A 15625-nucleotide genomic window follows, 5' to 3' on the forward strand; every position below is an offset into this window, starting at 1 on the left:
ACATTTTGTGTTCGATTGTGTTGTCATTGACTAATATTTACATTTCTTTGATGATCTGAAACATTTAAGTGTGACAAACATGCACACAGAATAAGAAATAGGGAAGGGGGCAAACACTTTTTCACACCACTGTATTCCATAGGCATTTCCAGGTGGGAGGGTTCTCGACGAAACGGTACTTCCGCAACTAGTTTCAGTGACGATAAGTGTAAAACAAGAAATAAAAAAAAGTAAATATTTCAACATTCAAGCACACAAGTTTAATATGTGTTCTGGTGTCATGAGCACTTTAAATGTCCAAGCTAAGACAGGCTGGTTTCACCCCGTTGAAAACAAATAATGGTCAGACATTGACTCTGGATTTATGATTACTGACTGAACCGAATGGATCTTTGGTGAAATCATCTGTATGCTCCAATGTACACACACACACACGCACACGCGTGCATGCACACACACACACACACGTGTTGAATGAGTATGCTGGCAATCCCATTCCTGCATCACAACTCCTCATTCCACTTGGCCAACTTAACAGTAGTAAAAAAAAAATGTAAAAAAGTATGGATAAGAAAATTAAAAGCAACCGTCAAAGGCGTGTGTTTGAGTGAATGAATAGTGCCCCACCCCCACAGGTAATTGGAATTGATTGATTGATTTACTGCATTCCGAGTGTGAGATGATGTTAAGCGTATGTGTAAATAATTCAGAGCTTGTATTCGTATTGATCTGGTAGAGCTGCTCTCCACAGGCATCGCTACTACGCCCATCACTGCCTTTATTTATTTTTTATTTTTTGCACCCCTTTTTTTCGATCATAACCTTGTGCTCCCAGATTTGCTACCCTTACGCCTGCACATCAAACAGAGCAGCTACTCTGCTACGAGGGAGAGGAAAGTGCAAAAGGGAAAATGTGAAGGGGAGCTTTTTTTTGCCACGAATCCTCAAATGGGAAATAGACCGGCGTAGAGAGGGTGAAAAAACGCTAAAAGCTGTGGATCAAAAAAAAAAAAAAACTGCGGCAGAAAAATCTTTTGTGTGTGCGCATCACACACAATGTACATGTCTGTGGAGAGTAATGGAGTGTGTGTAACCTTGATGATGCAGGTCAATGGAAATGTGCAGATGAGTGTATTGTGTGTATAGAGCCTGGTGAAGACTGGGCTGACGACGTGCATTAAATCCAGTCCGCCACTCCATTAAATACAACGTATGATGGCCTTGGATCAATGCAAGTAAGGTAAACACTGCCAGTGTGCCTCACTACACCGTAAGTTGCATCTGTTGGATAGACAACGTGTGCTGGGAAGCAAAATTGGCACAAAAAGGCAAACGTGTTTGCACAGTACAAACATTGTCATCGCTTATTGGAATGAGAAGGCCATTTTCCTTGCATTCGGTGTATATGGTGGTGTTAGAGGTTGGGTAAGACGAACTTGCGGTTGCCATGCAAAATTTAGTATAGCAGTCAGTCCATCTAGTCTGCCATAATTCGGACCCAACTTTGAGAAATACCACAAAAACATATTTTGATATTTTGATTTGAAAACCAGTACACTCAGCCTGGCAATGAGATGCCTTATAATTTCAATACCTTTAACGTATGCCTCCTCTGTTTTGAATGGATTTTTTTTTTTTATGACAAAATATTATCTGTAACCAAACGCATCCATGCTTGATAGGCTTCTCAGAGGTTACTCAGCATGTTTTATTATGCCTAAAATAATCCCTTTGGTAATTTTCAATGGTGCACATATAACTTTAACATCTCTGGAATTAAATGATAGAAATCCTGTCTTTTCTGTAACAGCTTACTGGACAAAAAAATAAAACAATAATTAGGGTTGTAACAAGAATCTTGTGTCACAAGATCTTACGAGATTAAAACGTGACAAGATTTCTTGTTCATAAAAAAACAAACCAAAAAAAACTGTCTCTTGGGTCACCAGGCCTGGGACAATAATAAATACATTAATCACCTAATAAATGAGAATGAACTCAATAATTATGCCGGCTTCAAAATATTGCCATGTGCATGCGTGGCTGTTTTGCTCGTCGCCCGCATCCAAACAGGCAGGAAGAGGGTTCACTCTGTGCTTTGGTTCCATAAAACAATGGCAGTGAAACCAGTGGAGTGAGCCCTTTTGTCAGATATATAATTGCTTTGTTGCAGTGGGTGGTGGCAGGGCCGATAGCATACACACAGAGTGCAGAAGAGTGTAATGCAGTAGAAATGAGCAGCTGGCAATATCTTTCTGATTTTTTTTCATTGTACTTTTCTTGAAAGTAAAGTTAAAATCTCGTCTTGTCTAATTCTCGTAGACCCAACAACGTGTATCGTCACGTCTGGTGAAGAGGTGAGGGTCCCGTGACACCCCAGGCATCATAATACCTATATTAGCAAATCCATTTTAAAAATGTAACAAAACGTAAAATTTGATGAAAAACTAAAATGAAAACCAGGGACATATTCATCACTTTCTAAAATAAACTAAATTCAGGAGGATCGGGAAAGGACGCGTTAAAAAGATATGTCCTGAGAGAACAGGACGTTGGCCACCGTGTAATCAACGGAAAGAAAAAAACAGCTTCTTTAAGTTTTTCAGGTACTTGTAGAAAATCATTACTTTAGCTAATAATAGGGTTTGGTTCAGGGTTACAGGAAGTCTACTTATGCTCATCAATTCACTCCCTCATATTTACTGCAAGTCTTTAAGGGTATCTATCATTATTTGATTCCCAATGTAAACCTTTACCGCCTCCGTTCAATCATCAAAAATATCCCACAATCTTTGGCAGTCTGAGCAGTGAGCATGCACAATGACAACTTAATATTCCGACGTACGAGTTTATATGAGCTAATACGGCGGAACCCGTTCAAGCCGACGCCCCTGGGGACTCGCGTCGTCATTAGCGTTTGTCGCCATGGCTGAAACAGAAAATAGGCATTGCTTGCACATTTACTTGTGGCTTTGGCCAGCGACATCAGGGGAACGGACCATAACGAAAGCATTTTGAAACTACGCCATTTTGTTGACATCGTTTTCCTCCATTTGTGCATATTTTTATTTAGATTCTTGGTTTTGTATGATATTTTGTACCCTTAACTAAGAGAGCTGCTGCGGTCATTTGGTTCTATGTCTTGGCTACATCGACAATATCGGTTTCGCATATGTACAGATTTTTCTTGCGGTGGTTGAAAATGTATGCAAACTCTGTTATGTTAGTTGCTGGGGTAGAACCTTGGTTAATACGACCATGCTTTTATATTGGAGCTTACCTTGTTGAACATGTTTTACAACGGTGTAGCTGGACAGTAGTTACGTGTGTTGCTTTTGTCGCTTCACGTTTCTTAGCAAAAATGATGACGTCAACAGACACATGTTGACATAAACAGACCCACTTTTCAAAGAAATGGCCACTTTTGGGTCTCAACTTTTATGTTGCCACAAGCGGTTGACCATTTACTACATGTATGTAGACGCCGACTTAAGCAAGCACTCTTTAGGAATAAGAAGACGGTGGACCGGGACTTGATGAGCTGGATGACATCAATGGGGGGTGACTTAAACGAGTTCTGCTGTCTTGGGCTTGAGACAGGCACCTCCCGTGGTGCGAATCAGGTTTTTAATAACTGGGAAAAACAACCTTGATTTCAAGTTGACAGTCGGAAAAAGGTTTTTACGTGTCTACACATGAAAGTGGGGACTGAGTTTTTTAAATGGAGCAGCGATGAGCGGAAATATGTGCTAAGAGGAGAGTGTCGTACATTAAATATTCACAAAAACAGTGGACGCACACACATTCAGACATATGCACACATTGGGCGCCTTGTGTGAGGACGTGTTGATGGAGGCACCCAGACACAGACAGGCCGACAGGCAGGGTGGGAGACGGGGCCACACAGTCTGCTCTGTCCGGGGTCCCATTGATAAACACACCGAGCCCTGAAGAATGAGCGCCCTGAGACCAAACTGACATGTTGCCATTCAATACTAAAAACACACCAACGCAAATGCAAACGGGGTTTCCAGTTCCGGAAATACAGAGCCAATGCCTCCATCATTGCTAACAGCACAATTTTTTATTTATTCCTCCTTACATAAAATGCAATTTTTGGGAGTGGGTTTTTCTCGCGGCCACAGACTGCTCCCCCGTGTTTGACTCTGTCTGGCTGGAAACTGTCCAGCGGCGCTTTGGTCCCGTCACTCAGGGTCTTTGTTTACAGGGTGGATCAATAACTTAACTTGCTGCGGGTTACACTAAGCAGTAGGCTTCAACCACAGGATAATAAACCTCTGGCTGGTTTCTGCCTTGATGCTGTTTGTGGTGACCTGAAATGATGAGCAAGCCTGTCGGGGTCACAGCCAATGAGCTTGTTGTTTTCAGCCGGTTATCAAAGTATGGTCCAGGGATTTGTTACTTTAGCTGTGAGAGACTGAAGCGATACATGCACATTGTCTTTGACCAAAAGGGGATTTTTTTGGGGTTCTATTTTAAGCCATGTTTCCACCGTGCAGTTCAGCCTAACCCTGATTTGTTTTGTGTTTCCATTGAGGGGTGTGCCGGTGGGATAGTGGTGATAGCTGGCTACCAAGTTGTGTGACATTACAGGAGCAACAAATGAATTCAACACTGCTGGACTGATTCCTGGAGTGTTCCTGAGTCCAGTTGCGTCCGATTCAAAGCCCTGACAGTACAATGAACTGGCTGAATGAGAATATTCACAGGCATGTACTGCTTCTTGCAAATCGGGAGTAGAATTGCGTGCATGTGTTTACGCGCTTTCACACTTGCCATGCTATTTAATTAGACATGACCTGGAGGGTATTTGTTCCAAGTTAATTGTCATCATTACGCACACATTTTCAGTGTTTAAATGGATGCTCATCAGCTGCAGGATGTGCACAGCCTGTGGTCCGTCAGCGCTTCCACACTCGCAGCTCACACTTTGAATTCCATCCATCTATTTTCTATGGCGCTTCTCCTCATTAGGGTCGTGGGGGCATGCTGGAGCCTATCCCAGCTGACTTTGGGCGACAGGCGGGGTACACCCTGGACTGGTCGCCAGCCAATGGCAGGGCACCTATAGACAAACACACCTATGGACAATTTAGAGTGTCCAATTAACCCAACATGCATGTTTTTGGAATGTGGGAGGAAACCGGAGAAAAGCCACGCACGCACGGGAAGCACATGCATACTCCACACAGAAATGCTTGCAATGTTTCATCAAGTGGTTTCTCACTAAAATGACATTGTATGTGCTACGATAAATGTAAACTACAACAAAAATGTTCTTCTCTCCTCAGTAACCATCTCTACAAGTGTGTCCTTTGATGGTCTGCTGGTGACCGGCCTCTACACTTCCACACCCGTCCAGTCGGCTCCCATCCCTGCGCCGGCTGCCTTTGGTTTCGGTAAGTCTTCGTGAGATGTGACCCTCAGTGACGCACCGTCGGCAACGATCCCGGGGCCAATAGAAGCACTCCATTGCATCCTCAGCTTGAGCCTCGTCCCTCCCGCTGAATTGCACGATCGTGCTTGGGGATGATGAAGTTTCACGGTGCACCCGACCCAGCTCAGTGATCCACATCCGTTCCCAGAAAAAGTATACGACCACTTCCGCACTTCTGTTGTGGCAGGCCATGATGGATGAAGAGTGGAAATCATGTGACTCTTGCCAGAATTTTAATGTCATCTTTGGGAGGCGAAAAGTTCATGTCTGAATGGGAAATGAAAACAGGACTTTGGAGAATACAAACTGGTACCAAAAAAGGGAAATGAGATCCAGTCATTCAGAGTTAAAGTGTTCCAAGAACAGGACACTGATGACTACTTTTGTAAAAAAAAACAAAAAATAAAAACCAAAAAGCCTAAGAACGGTTGTCACAACACGTTTACTGCGTATTTAAACTTAACATTTTGTACATAAAGATGAGACCAGCTGGCCAACATGTACTCATTTTTTGTACTCGGCGTGAATTTTGACCCTTAATAACGCTTGCACGTTTCCTTGCGCTCCCCGTACACATTTTTGCTTTCAGTTTGGATTTGTCATGGCAACTTGCGCATAGGTGGCGTGACAACCTCTCAGCGAATCAGAGCGCTCCCTTTTATACCTGCCTCCTGGCCTCCTGCCTCCTTCACTACAATTCAGGGACAGCCTCCACAGACACGGGAATTACCATCAGCGCATCGGCATGTGCATCCCTTGCTGTCCGTCAATTAATATATAAATACAAATAATATGATTTAATTATGTAATGCGATAATAAATCATCCACATTCTTTACATTCTAGTCATGGAAAAAATGATTAGACCACCCTTGTTTCTTCAGTTTTTCTTCATTTTAATGCCCGATACGACTAAAGGTACCTTTGTTTGGACAAATATAACAATGACAACAAAAATAGCTCATAACAGTTACATTTTTTGGCAGTACAATGCTGTAGCTATGTAAGAACCTAAGTGATTTTGGTTATTATCAAGAAAAAAGTTCCTCTTAAATTCATCTCTTATGAGCTATCTCTTATCATTATATTTGTCCAAATAAATGTACCTTTATTTGGCATTAAAACAAATCAATAAACTGAAGAAACAAGGGTGGTCTAGTAATTTTTTCCATGGCTGTATAATAATCATTATCTATGATTACATTATGCTGTAATTATGTAATTATGCTGGGGGGGGGGGGGGCGCAAATGGTCTCGCACAGTGGCTTGAAAGCGTGTTTAGGTGGGCCTCCTCCAGAAAACTTCAGGAAAGGAGTAACAGCTTGAGAAAAACAAAGAAAAAATATATTGTTCGTACCTGCTAAACTAGTTTTGTTGTATATGAGATTTTTAGGTCCAAAAGTGAGCAAATGTCTGGTGTGAACACAAAACGCCACAAAATATGCTCCAGAAAATCATTTTTTTTTACTGTGCCACACTTAGAAAACCCATGTTGTAATTGATTTGATTTGACTGAGAGGTGTTTTCCTAGGAAGCATAGGTGGTTATCTACTGTAGATTGAATGTGTTTTTAAACAGCCAAGAGCCCATCTGACCTATTTCTGGACAAACAAAGACGATGCGTTGAGTGTGCAAAGGTCTTGAGGCGATGGACCTTGCGGCCAGATTTCACCCTTCTGACCAGGTTTACTGGCAATGCATGTAAACATGTGCAGTGATAAATCTACGTTTCCTAAAAGCCTATTCCAATATTTAGAATGGGTCTCTTTAAGTAGAAGGGAATTTGGCTGGGTGTCTCATCAAGCTTACTTATGAGAAAAAGGAAACTGCTGACGTAGCCGTGTGTGTAACAGAGCCAGAGATGGAAGCTTTGAAGAGCAAGATATGGAGCAGTACTGCCACAATTTGCATTGCTGTTGTGACAAGTACAAAAGGATCTGAGCGGGTCACGCAACTCAATGAGGGACTTTCACGACCCTGGTGTATAATGTTTAGCTTCAGAGAAGGGGTGCGGCTCTAATCCTTCGTCATGGAGCCATGCAAGGGACACTAATACACACATACAGATACATGCACACACGCAGGCTTCAATGAAGAAATACTGTACATATCCACACTCCAGCTGCGCACAGCTGTTAGAGAGGCGAGCATGTGGCTGACAGACGTATCAGAACAGCAAGCAACGCGGATATTTGGACACAAAGGCTGAAACACACTTGCAATGGCACCGTGTGTTTGATCATCTCCAGCATCAGTTTCTGTAGCCTGTGATTTGCATGTACAGTGTACATTCAAGAGCTGCAAATGCGCATACAGTGGTGTGAAAAGGTGTTTGCCCCCTTCCTGATTTCTCTTTTTTTTTGCATGTTTGTCACACTTAAATGTTTCAGATCATCAAACAAATTGAAATATTAGTCAATGACAGTTGTAATTATATGTTTTTATAAACCTGAAGGCTGATCCCAACAACGTATTTATGCGTCCTTTACGTTTTTTTGCGCAAGAGGCAAAAAGAGGTGATGATGCAACTCTCCGCTAATGCATTAACATTTCAGAGCACTTTTAAGCCATAAAAATGGCCACAAGATGGCAGAAGTGCATTTGATCAGAGCTCGGCAGGGATCATTTCAATGAAGAATCACTCATGACAGGAAGGAGGAAGTGAGAGAGCGTGGGGGATTGTAAATTTAAAAATTTTAACGCATGCACACGCACACGCGTGCACACACATAGTTCAGTTCCAAATGTGAAAATTGTAAATGGTTTATGGGGTTATATTTTTAAAGAAATTGTTATTTTTATGTTAAACAACCTCTTTTTTATGTTGGTATAGTTGTTTAGATATTTTGGCTGTCACAAAAGCCAGAAATATTTGTGTCAAAGTGAAAGTTATGCTTGAAATGTATCTCTTCACGAAAAGCTTTTTCTCCCTCTTTTAGTCGGGAACTGATATTTTCCTGAAACTTACCTATGTTCTACTGCTGATTACTAAAGAACGGAAAAAGGTTGAAATTTTTTTTTTCCTGATGAAAGCCAGGAGTGTAATGTTCCTTTTGGTGGGTTCCATGTTTGTATAGCCGTAGAGCACAATATTCTGTGTGCCTTGAAAGATGAGTCAAAATCCTTTCAAATGGGCGCTACTGAAGGGGTTGTCTTTTGAAAAATGGCTGGGCTTGAATGAGTTAAGTGCACCGTAGCGCTTATTGGAGCCACACACTCTGTCGAAGACAGGTGTAGACAAACACAACTCATCAGCACTAAAGCTACAAACACACAACACGTCCCGTTTCCAGTAGCCTGATTTATAATCAGCAAGGCATGCTGGGTAACTCCCTGTGTGCATGTGGGCTCCCATATAAATAAATTAAAAAAATGTATTATTTGTATTGCATTGTTTTATGTATATTAGTATGTCAGTGTCCATGTCCATGTGGTACAGTTACATTGTGTGTTCCACATGTCTTATCATCGCAAAACGGTGTGTTTTTCCATCAATAAAACATTTTCCTGATCAAAAAGCTACACATATGAAAGTGCTGCATTGAGAAGATGCAGGACTCCACCGTATAGGCAAATGAATACATCTCATCATCAAATCAGAATTTAATAACTTTTTCTTTAATAACTTTTTCTTGGATTGTGCAGGTCTACCTGATGTTCGGGCCAGTGAGTGTAGGGTGAATGACAAATAATGCATGAGAGTTGGGTGGGAAGAACACAAATTGTTGATTGTGGTCAGACAAGCCTGCAAGAGATAATTCCTCAGTCTGCTGTGTCACTTTTACCCTGCAACTTGTAAAACCAGTAAGCATGCAACTAAGTAGATTTGTCTTTCGTCTTCTGCAGGCCGTTTATGTACAGTATGTCCAGTATTTTTTTTTATTGGGGAGGGGGCGTGACATGAAGCAGTGGAGACAAACACATATACAGACGCCACAGCTTGGATGGAACATTTAACTGGCTTTTATGCGTTCTGAATAACAATCTGCTTCACACTGCAGTTGTAATAAAAGTGTGAGGTTTTAGGGGACTGATTTTCACTGCGTCGTCAGAACTCAACACCCACTCATTGTCAAATTAGCTTAAAGTGCCACGGAGTCAATTGGGCTGTTCGTTCGGGTAATATGAACAATGTCTCACTTGCAGCTTCTAGTCAGGAGGCCCACCACAAGCTGCCGGGTGGCTGACCACAGAACTTTATGTGTCTGTGTTATTGCACTACTGTGGCGACTGCGGGTTCTGACGGACTAGAGATGAAAACAGTGTTATGTTTGTAGGACGTGCTTGAAAAAGGGGGATGATTTTGCTTTTTTTAAACGTGTCATAGTATTTTTCAACTATTTAAAATAAGTCTCAGAGGACCCATGATAGTAGAGTCGTCCCTCACAATATCGGGGTTCGATTATCGCTCCCTCACTATATTGTGCTTTTGCAAAAATGATTTAATAAATGATCACTGTTTTGTGGTTGAATACAGCTTTTTCTTAGTAAAAAAAAAATGCATATTGTACTTAGATTTGGCCTAAATTAAGCATTTTCAAACATAAAAATGGCTAAACAATCTAACTAAATGAAGTAAAATACAAACACAAGGCAGAAGAAGCATTGTAATTGTGAACGTACTACTATATTCTACATTAGCCACTAGGTGTCAGTGTTTGATGAGCCAGGCACCTCAGTAAGGTTGCCTGGGGAACACATTTACTGTGACACTGCTCGAGCAGGAGTTTTATTTACATCTTACATTATTTACTGGTAATCTGTGGAAGTACGCTGAAAACTAACGTGTGAGTCTATGCTATTTTATAAATTTCTGATATGTTATGATAATGGATATTGGAAGTGAGTTGAAAATTGAGCTTTTCATAAGTCCTACAGGGAACATGCCATTTTGTGTGTCTGTAGCTTTAATGCTTAATGAGTTGTTTGTGTCCAGGTCTGTTTCAGAGTGTAGAGATTCAAGACGTGCTATTGTTTGACGAATTACTAAAAAACAGTTATAGCTACTAGTTACTTTCCCACACAAAGGAATTGAATTCGTAGCAGAATTACTCCTTCATAAATGTAATTTGTTACCAGAGCAAGTGATAATTGTGTTACTTTGTTTTTTTGAAAAACCTTCAAATATCTGGTTTGAGATGTTGCATGAAGTGCATAATTGAACAGTCTGCTTGTGTTTTGTGTTGACATTTGGAGTTCCGATATCCGTGAATGCACCTCGTGTGTGATTGGTGGAGAATGAGGAAGTGCTGTGTGGGTAAGATGGTGTGTAAGTTGCAGATATATACGGTGTCGGCGTGTTAAATTCAGAATAAAGTTACAAAAAAATAAACGCATCCAACTGTGGGACTCTGTCGCGATGCATCAGTGATAACATGTCACATTTCACTGTTGGCAACAGCGATGTAAGATCAAGAATAGTAATTGTGTGAATGCTGAGAAACATTACATTATGGCAGCGCTTCTCAAATAGTGGGGCTGGCGGTGAAGTGTTGGGGGGTGGACGTGAGATGAGAGGCAGAGAGGACTTTCAGTATTAGTGCAGACCTACCAATATGTATGAATTTGTCGTACTCGGCATGGAATTTGACTCTTGAATACACCTGTATGCTTCGCTGCCCTCCATTTTATTGCATTTTGGGGGTTTCAGTTTGGAGCTCAGTCTGTACAATACAGGTGATGTCAATAGTATTTCGGGGGGGGGGTTGTCTTTTTTCAAAAGACAATCCCTTCAGTACCGACCATTTTAGATGATTTTGACAGATTTTTCAGATACAGAATACTGTGTTCTGTGGCTATACAACCATGGAACAAACCGAAAGAAAGACTAGACTGTTGTCTAAGTTTGTTTATTTTGTAATCAGCAGTAGAACCAAGGTAAATTTCAGGAAAATATCAGTTCCTGACTAAAAAAGGGAGAAAACCAGCTATTTGTGAAAAGATAAATTTCAAGCATAACTTTCACTTTGACACAAATATTTTTTGCTTTTGTGGGTAATAAACAACAACTAAGCATTGTATATAACATCTAACTTTAAAAGTGCCCGCAGGGCATGCTGTGACGAAAAAACATTAGTTCTCAGGAGTATGTGAACGTCTCTCCGCATATAATTCCCAGAAATGCGACAAACATGGCAACATGTTGGGAGAGAGAGTGCCACAAGCTCCCGAGCAAGGGAATATATGAGTTTAAATTGGCATGGGTGTTGTGTGTTGTTTGTGTGCCCACACGGTGCGTTTGGTAGGTTACATTGTGTCCTGTGGATGGCTTTTTTTTGTACAAGCTCCTGATTGCATCGGATGATTTCCTGTATGACTCAAGCGTGCCACAGTCGCGCTGACAGCCATGTTGCCAGCTGCAGTTTTAATGTTAAAAGTTTAGTAAAAAGTCATTTGGAAACGGATTTAAACGTGTGCAGTTTTAAACGGCTGCAGTTTGCCCGACCCTGCTCGAAGGACACACATAAATGATAACATCAGTAGAAACTAAAGTTTGCATCATCAGGGACCGTTTAAATATGCGACCTGGCAAATTTCCCTTAACACAGGGGCGAGCCAGTGTGATTTTTTTTTTTTTTTTTTTGGGGGGGGGGGGACTTACGTTGCAAACATCCACTTATGTGGGTTAGTGTGTAAAGAGGTCGGTTTTGGTAGATTGTCTTGTAAAGTTTGACAGACTGTAAGTGGAGACACTGTCTGAAAAGCAACATGAGTCTGGCCTGACTCAGTCACGCAGGATTCCAACTGCTTCATGTTTTCCCCCCTCTGACTTTTATTCCATTTAAAGGTCTTTGTTTCCATTCCAACATTTTGGCTTTCCTGAAAGGAACTCACACAGTCTTCAAACTGGGGGTTTTCTGTCGAAGACAATGACATGACCAATTGTCTTTGTCTTTTATTCATCGTCTTGAGCTTTACACCACAGTTAGCAGCAGTGCCACACTGCAAGGATGACCTGATTCATCCCCTTAGATGGAGCCTTGACGGAAGTAAACTCATGCCACTCCATTTCATTGTAAGTGGTCTCCCTCAAAGTTGCAGTGACGGGGATGACCAGAAGTCTTTTGATTGCAAAGAGGCTAGAATGCTGAGCGGAGGGAAATTGATGAGCGGAAAAGCCAACAAAGTGGTGAGATTAAAGCGATGAGCAATGAGTACAGAGCGGGAGAGGAAAATTTGGGCAAAGTGTGCATGAAAAGTGGCAAACGGCGAGCGATGAACGGAAGGGAGTGTGTCAATGTACAGGAGGGGGAGGAGAGATGCTGGGGTGGCGTTCCATCACACCCAGCACCGGAGTGACTGATTGGTGTTGCAGATGCTGAGCCGCTTAGGAAGCGGTCATTGATGGATGGCTCATTTGCAGGGTGATGTTTATTTTGTTGTTAATTTGCATATTTGTATGCTTTTGCGGCGCTGGTGGCTTTTGGTCCTCATCTCAGTGTGATGGAGCTGGCTGCCTGACAAACAGACAGCTTAGTGACAGGGACATCCAGCCCGCAGTCTGTCGTCATGACGGATGGCCTCCTGCTCACGCACAACCCATTAGAGATGAAATCCGGCTGCACCTTGACCTGTGGATGAGGGGCCTGCAGGGTGTGTGCGTGCATGTGCGTGGCCAAAATGATAATCATTCTGTTTTAAAACACACAGTGAAAGACACAATCATGGATGGCCTTTATTTTGTATTACACACAATTATGTATTTAAATTGTGGGTTGCACAGTCATCCATCTTCAGGCTGAAGGTCGGCTGTCTGGGCCCTCTCGCTACATATCCAGATTGAATGTCAGACGGAATGTCAGATTATCAGAGATGGCAGCTCATCATGTCGGTATTTACAGAAATACACTCACACCGGTATGCTTGTTTTGGAGTCTCTCCCACACACATCTCCACGAGTCCCAGGAGAGTGCAGGCGTGCTTCCACATATACCCAACATACCACCCCTACCAATGCACCTCTCATCATCTATCTCCCTGCAGAGTGGGAGCGCAGGGAGGGGTGCGGGATAAGGACGAACGATATGGGGAAAGGGTGGTGCAGGGCGAGGAGAAGGGGCGAGGGAAGGCGTTCCCGTGGGGAGAGAAGCTGTCAGTCCCTGGGAGACTTCAAACACGCTGCCTCCCTGTGATCAGCCTGCTTCCTGGTTCTCTGCTGACAGCTCCCTGACTACGCCACTTACACTCCTGTGTAGGAGACACACACGTACACACTTACTCACTACCAGGACAGCGCCCACATTCTGCGACTTATCTATTCATTCCGCAACACATTCTCGCATTTAGGATGCACATCTCTGACACATCCTTCATTACAATGACCTTGAACACTGACAAAGTTGCAACTCGGAGAGTCCCTAACTGTTGTTGCTTAACTTGGAGGTGAAGCTGGTGCTTGCAGCAGCGGCAGAGGTAGTGAGGATGTTAATAATAATAATAATAATGATGATGATGACTTATCTAAGCCATTACTCCTTCCCCCGCTCATGGCTGCGACACCCGAAGGCGTGTGGCTCCTCATGACGGATTCATTAGTGCAGAAGATGAAATGAGTTGTCAGGGGCGCGGTTATTTGTGCTCTCGGAGGCACAAACTTGGAGGCGAGATCGGCTTGTTGTATATCTCGCTGTCCCCTCATGAGTCTCCTCTCCATCTCCTCCACCGTGACAAGAGGCTGATAACAGGTGGCTAAACATTTGGCTCCTCTCTGAGTCCCAAGGACGCTTGGGTGATGATGCATCACAAGTCAAGTCCGTCCATGTGTGTTGAGCTCTCCTGCTCGCAAGTTAAAAGCAAACCTACCTTCAAAGAATTTCCAGAGCAGCTTCCATTATTAATTCAAGCTAGATCAAGAGCAGAGACCAGACCAGTGCATGAGTGATGACCATACCCCAGGTGATGGTGGAGCTGCACCTTAACCTTCCACTGCTAGGAATTGACTGATTCACTTGCTATGCACTGCTTCTCTTGGAAAAACACAACCTCCCTTTGGAAGTGAGCTGTTTTTTTCCCCTGTTCATGCATATGAACACGTTTGTTGTGTAAGTAACTCTTCTACTGCTGAACCACTGCACACAAAAGATTTTAATTATTATATTTCCGGTGTATAAGCGGCACGGGTGTTTAAGCCCCACCCACTAAATTTAGAGAGGAAAAAAAGATTTCTACATACAGTATATAAGCCGCACCAGGCTGTAAGCTGCACATCCACACCATAAAATGGCATATTGTGGCGCGCATCAGTCGGTTTATTTGTCAGAAGTCAATCATGAGCTATAAGAAAACTCACAACGAGCTTGTCAAGTCATCGGAAATTGCAGGAGGTCATTCCTCATCTAACTCTTGGTGCCGTGTAAAAAACAACGCTAAAATCATCACACAGCAACTTAACATGCAACAGGTAGGTAAGAAATATGCAAGACAAGTACCGATACAAGTGTAGAATAATAAACAGCAATGATCCAAACTGCTTCCTATCGTGCGTTGCTTTGCTTTGCTGGAAAGCAGGCTCCCTCCAGTGGATGCAGGCCGTCATTGCAGCTGAATGAATTGCAGCAGCAGGCCGTCAGCAGTGCGTAGTGGCCGACCTGTGAATATTTTTGTAGTTATGGCATAGAAAACCTGTTTCTGATCTTCTAAATACAGGTTTTAACATTATAGTTTTCAAGACATGAGATAGCACCTTTATAGTCACCTTTACATTTGTATTACCCAATATAGTAGATATATGTATGTATGTAATCAGAGAAAATAACGTTAGCAGCTCCTTGTTGTCCAGCGTACTTCCGCCATTGGCAGCTTTAAATGGCTTTACACTCTTATTACTCAATATAGTAGACAAAATAAAAGTAAATAAGTCAGGTAAGACGTAAATAAAACTCCTGCTCGAGCAGTGTCACAGGGAATATTTTCCCTTGGGAACCTTAGGGACGAGTTTAGTGCCTGTCTCACTGAGCAATTACTGACACCTAGTGGCCAATGTAGAATACAGTCTTACGTTGTCAATTAGAATGTCTCTTCTGCCTTGTATTTGTATTTGAGTTCATTTAGTTAGTTCATTTAGCCAGTTTTATGCTTGAAAATGCTTAATTTAGACCACGGATAAGTACAATTTGCTTAAATATGCATTTTTTGAATTAATAATACCCATGAACCAGTGATCATTTCT

The 15625-nt window shown here is 42.3% G+C and overlaps 1 protein-coding gene across 5 annotated transcripts in view; it reads left to right on the top strand.

Annotated features, from left to right (window-relative positions):
• The window catches only part of reln (reelin), a 153403-nt gene that overhangs the window by 27408 nt on the left and 110370 nt on the right, over positions 1–15625 (top strand). For all 5 annotated transcript variants that reach the window (XM_054775502.1, XM_054775503.1, XM_054775504.1 and 2 more), the window contains exon 2: positions 5313–5420. In XM_054775502.1, the coding sequence (XP_054631477.1) occupies positions 5313–5420 (108 nt within the window). The remainder of the gene's footprint in view (positions 1–5312; positions 5421–15625) is intronic.

The sequence above is a fragment of the Dunckerocampus dactyliophorus genome, chromosome 5 (genome assembly GCF_027744805.1).
Source record: "Dunckerocampus dactyliophorus isolate RoL2022-P2 chromosome 5, RoL_Ddac_1.1, whole genome shotgun sequence".
NCBI lineage: Eukaryota > Metazoa > Chordata > Actinopteri > Syngnathiformes > Syngnathidae > Dunckerocampus > Dunckerocampus dactyliophorus.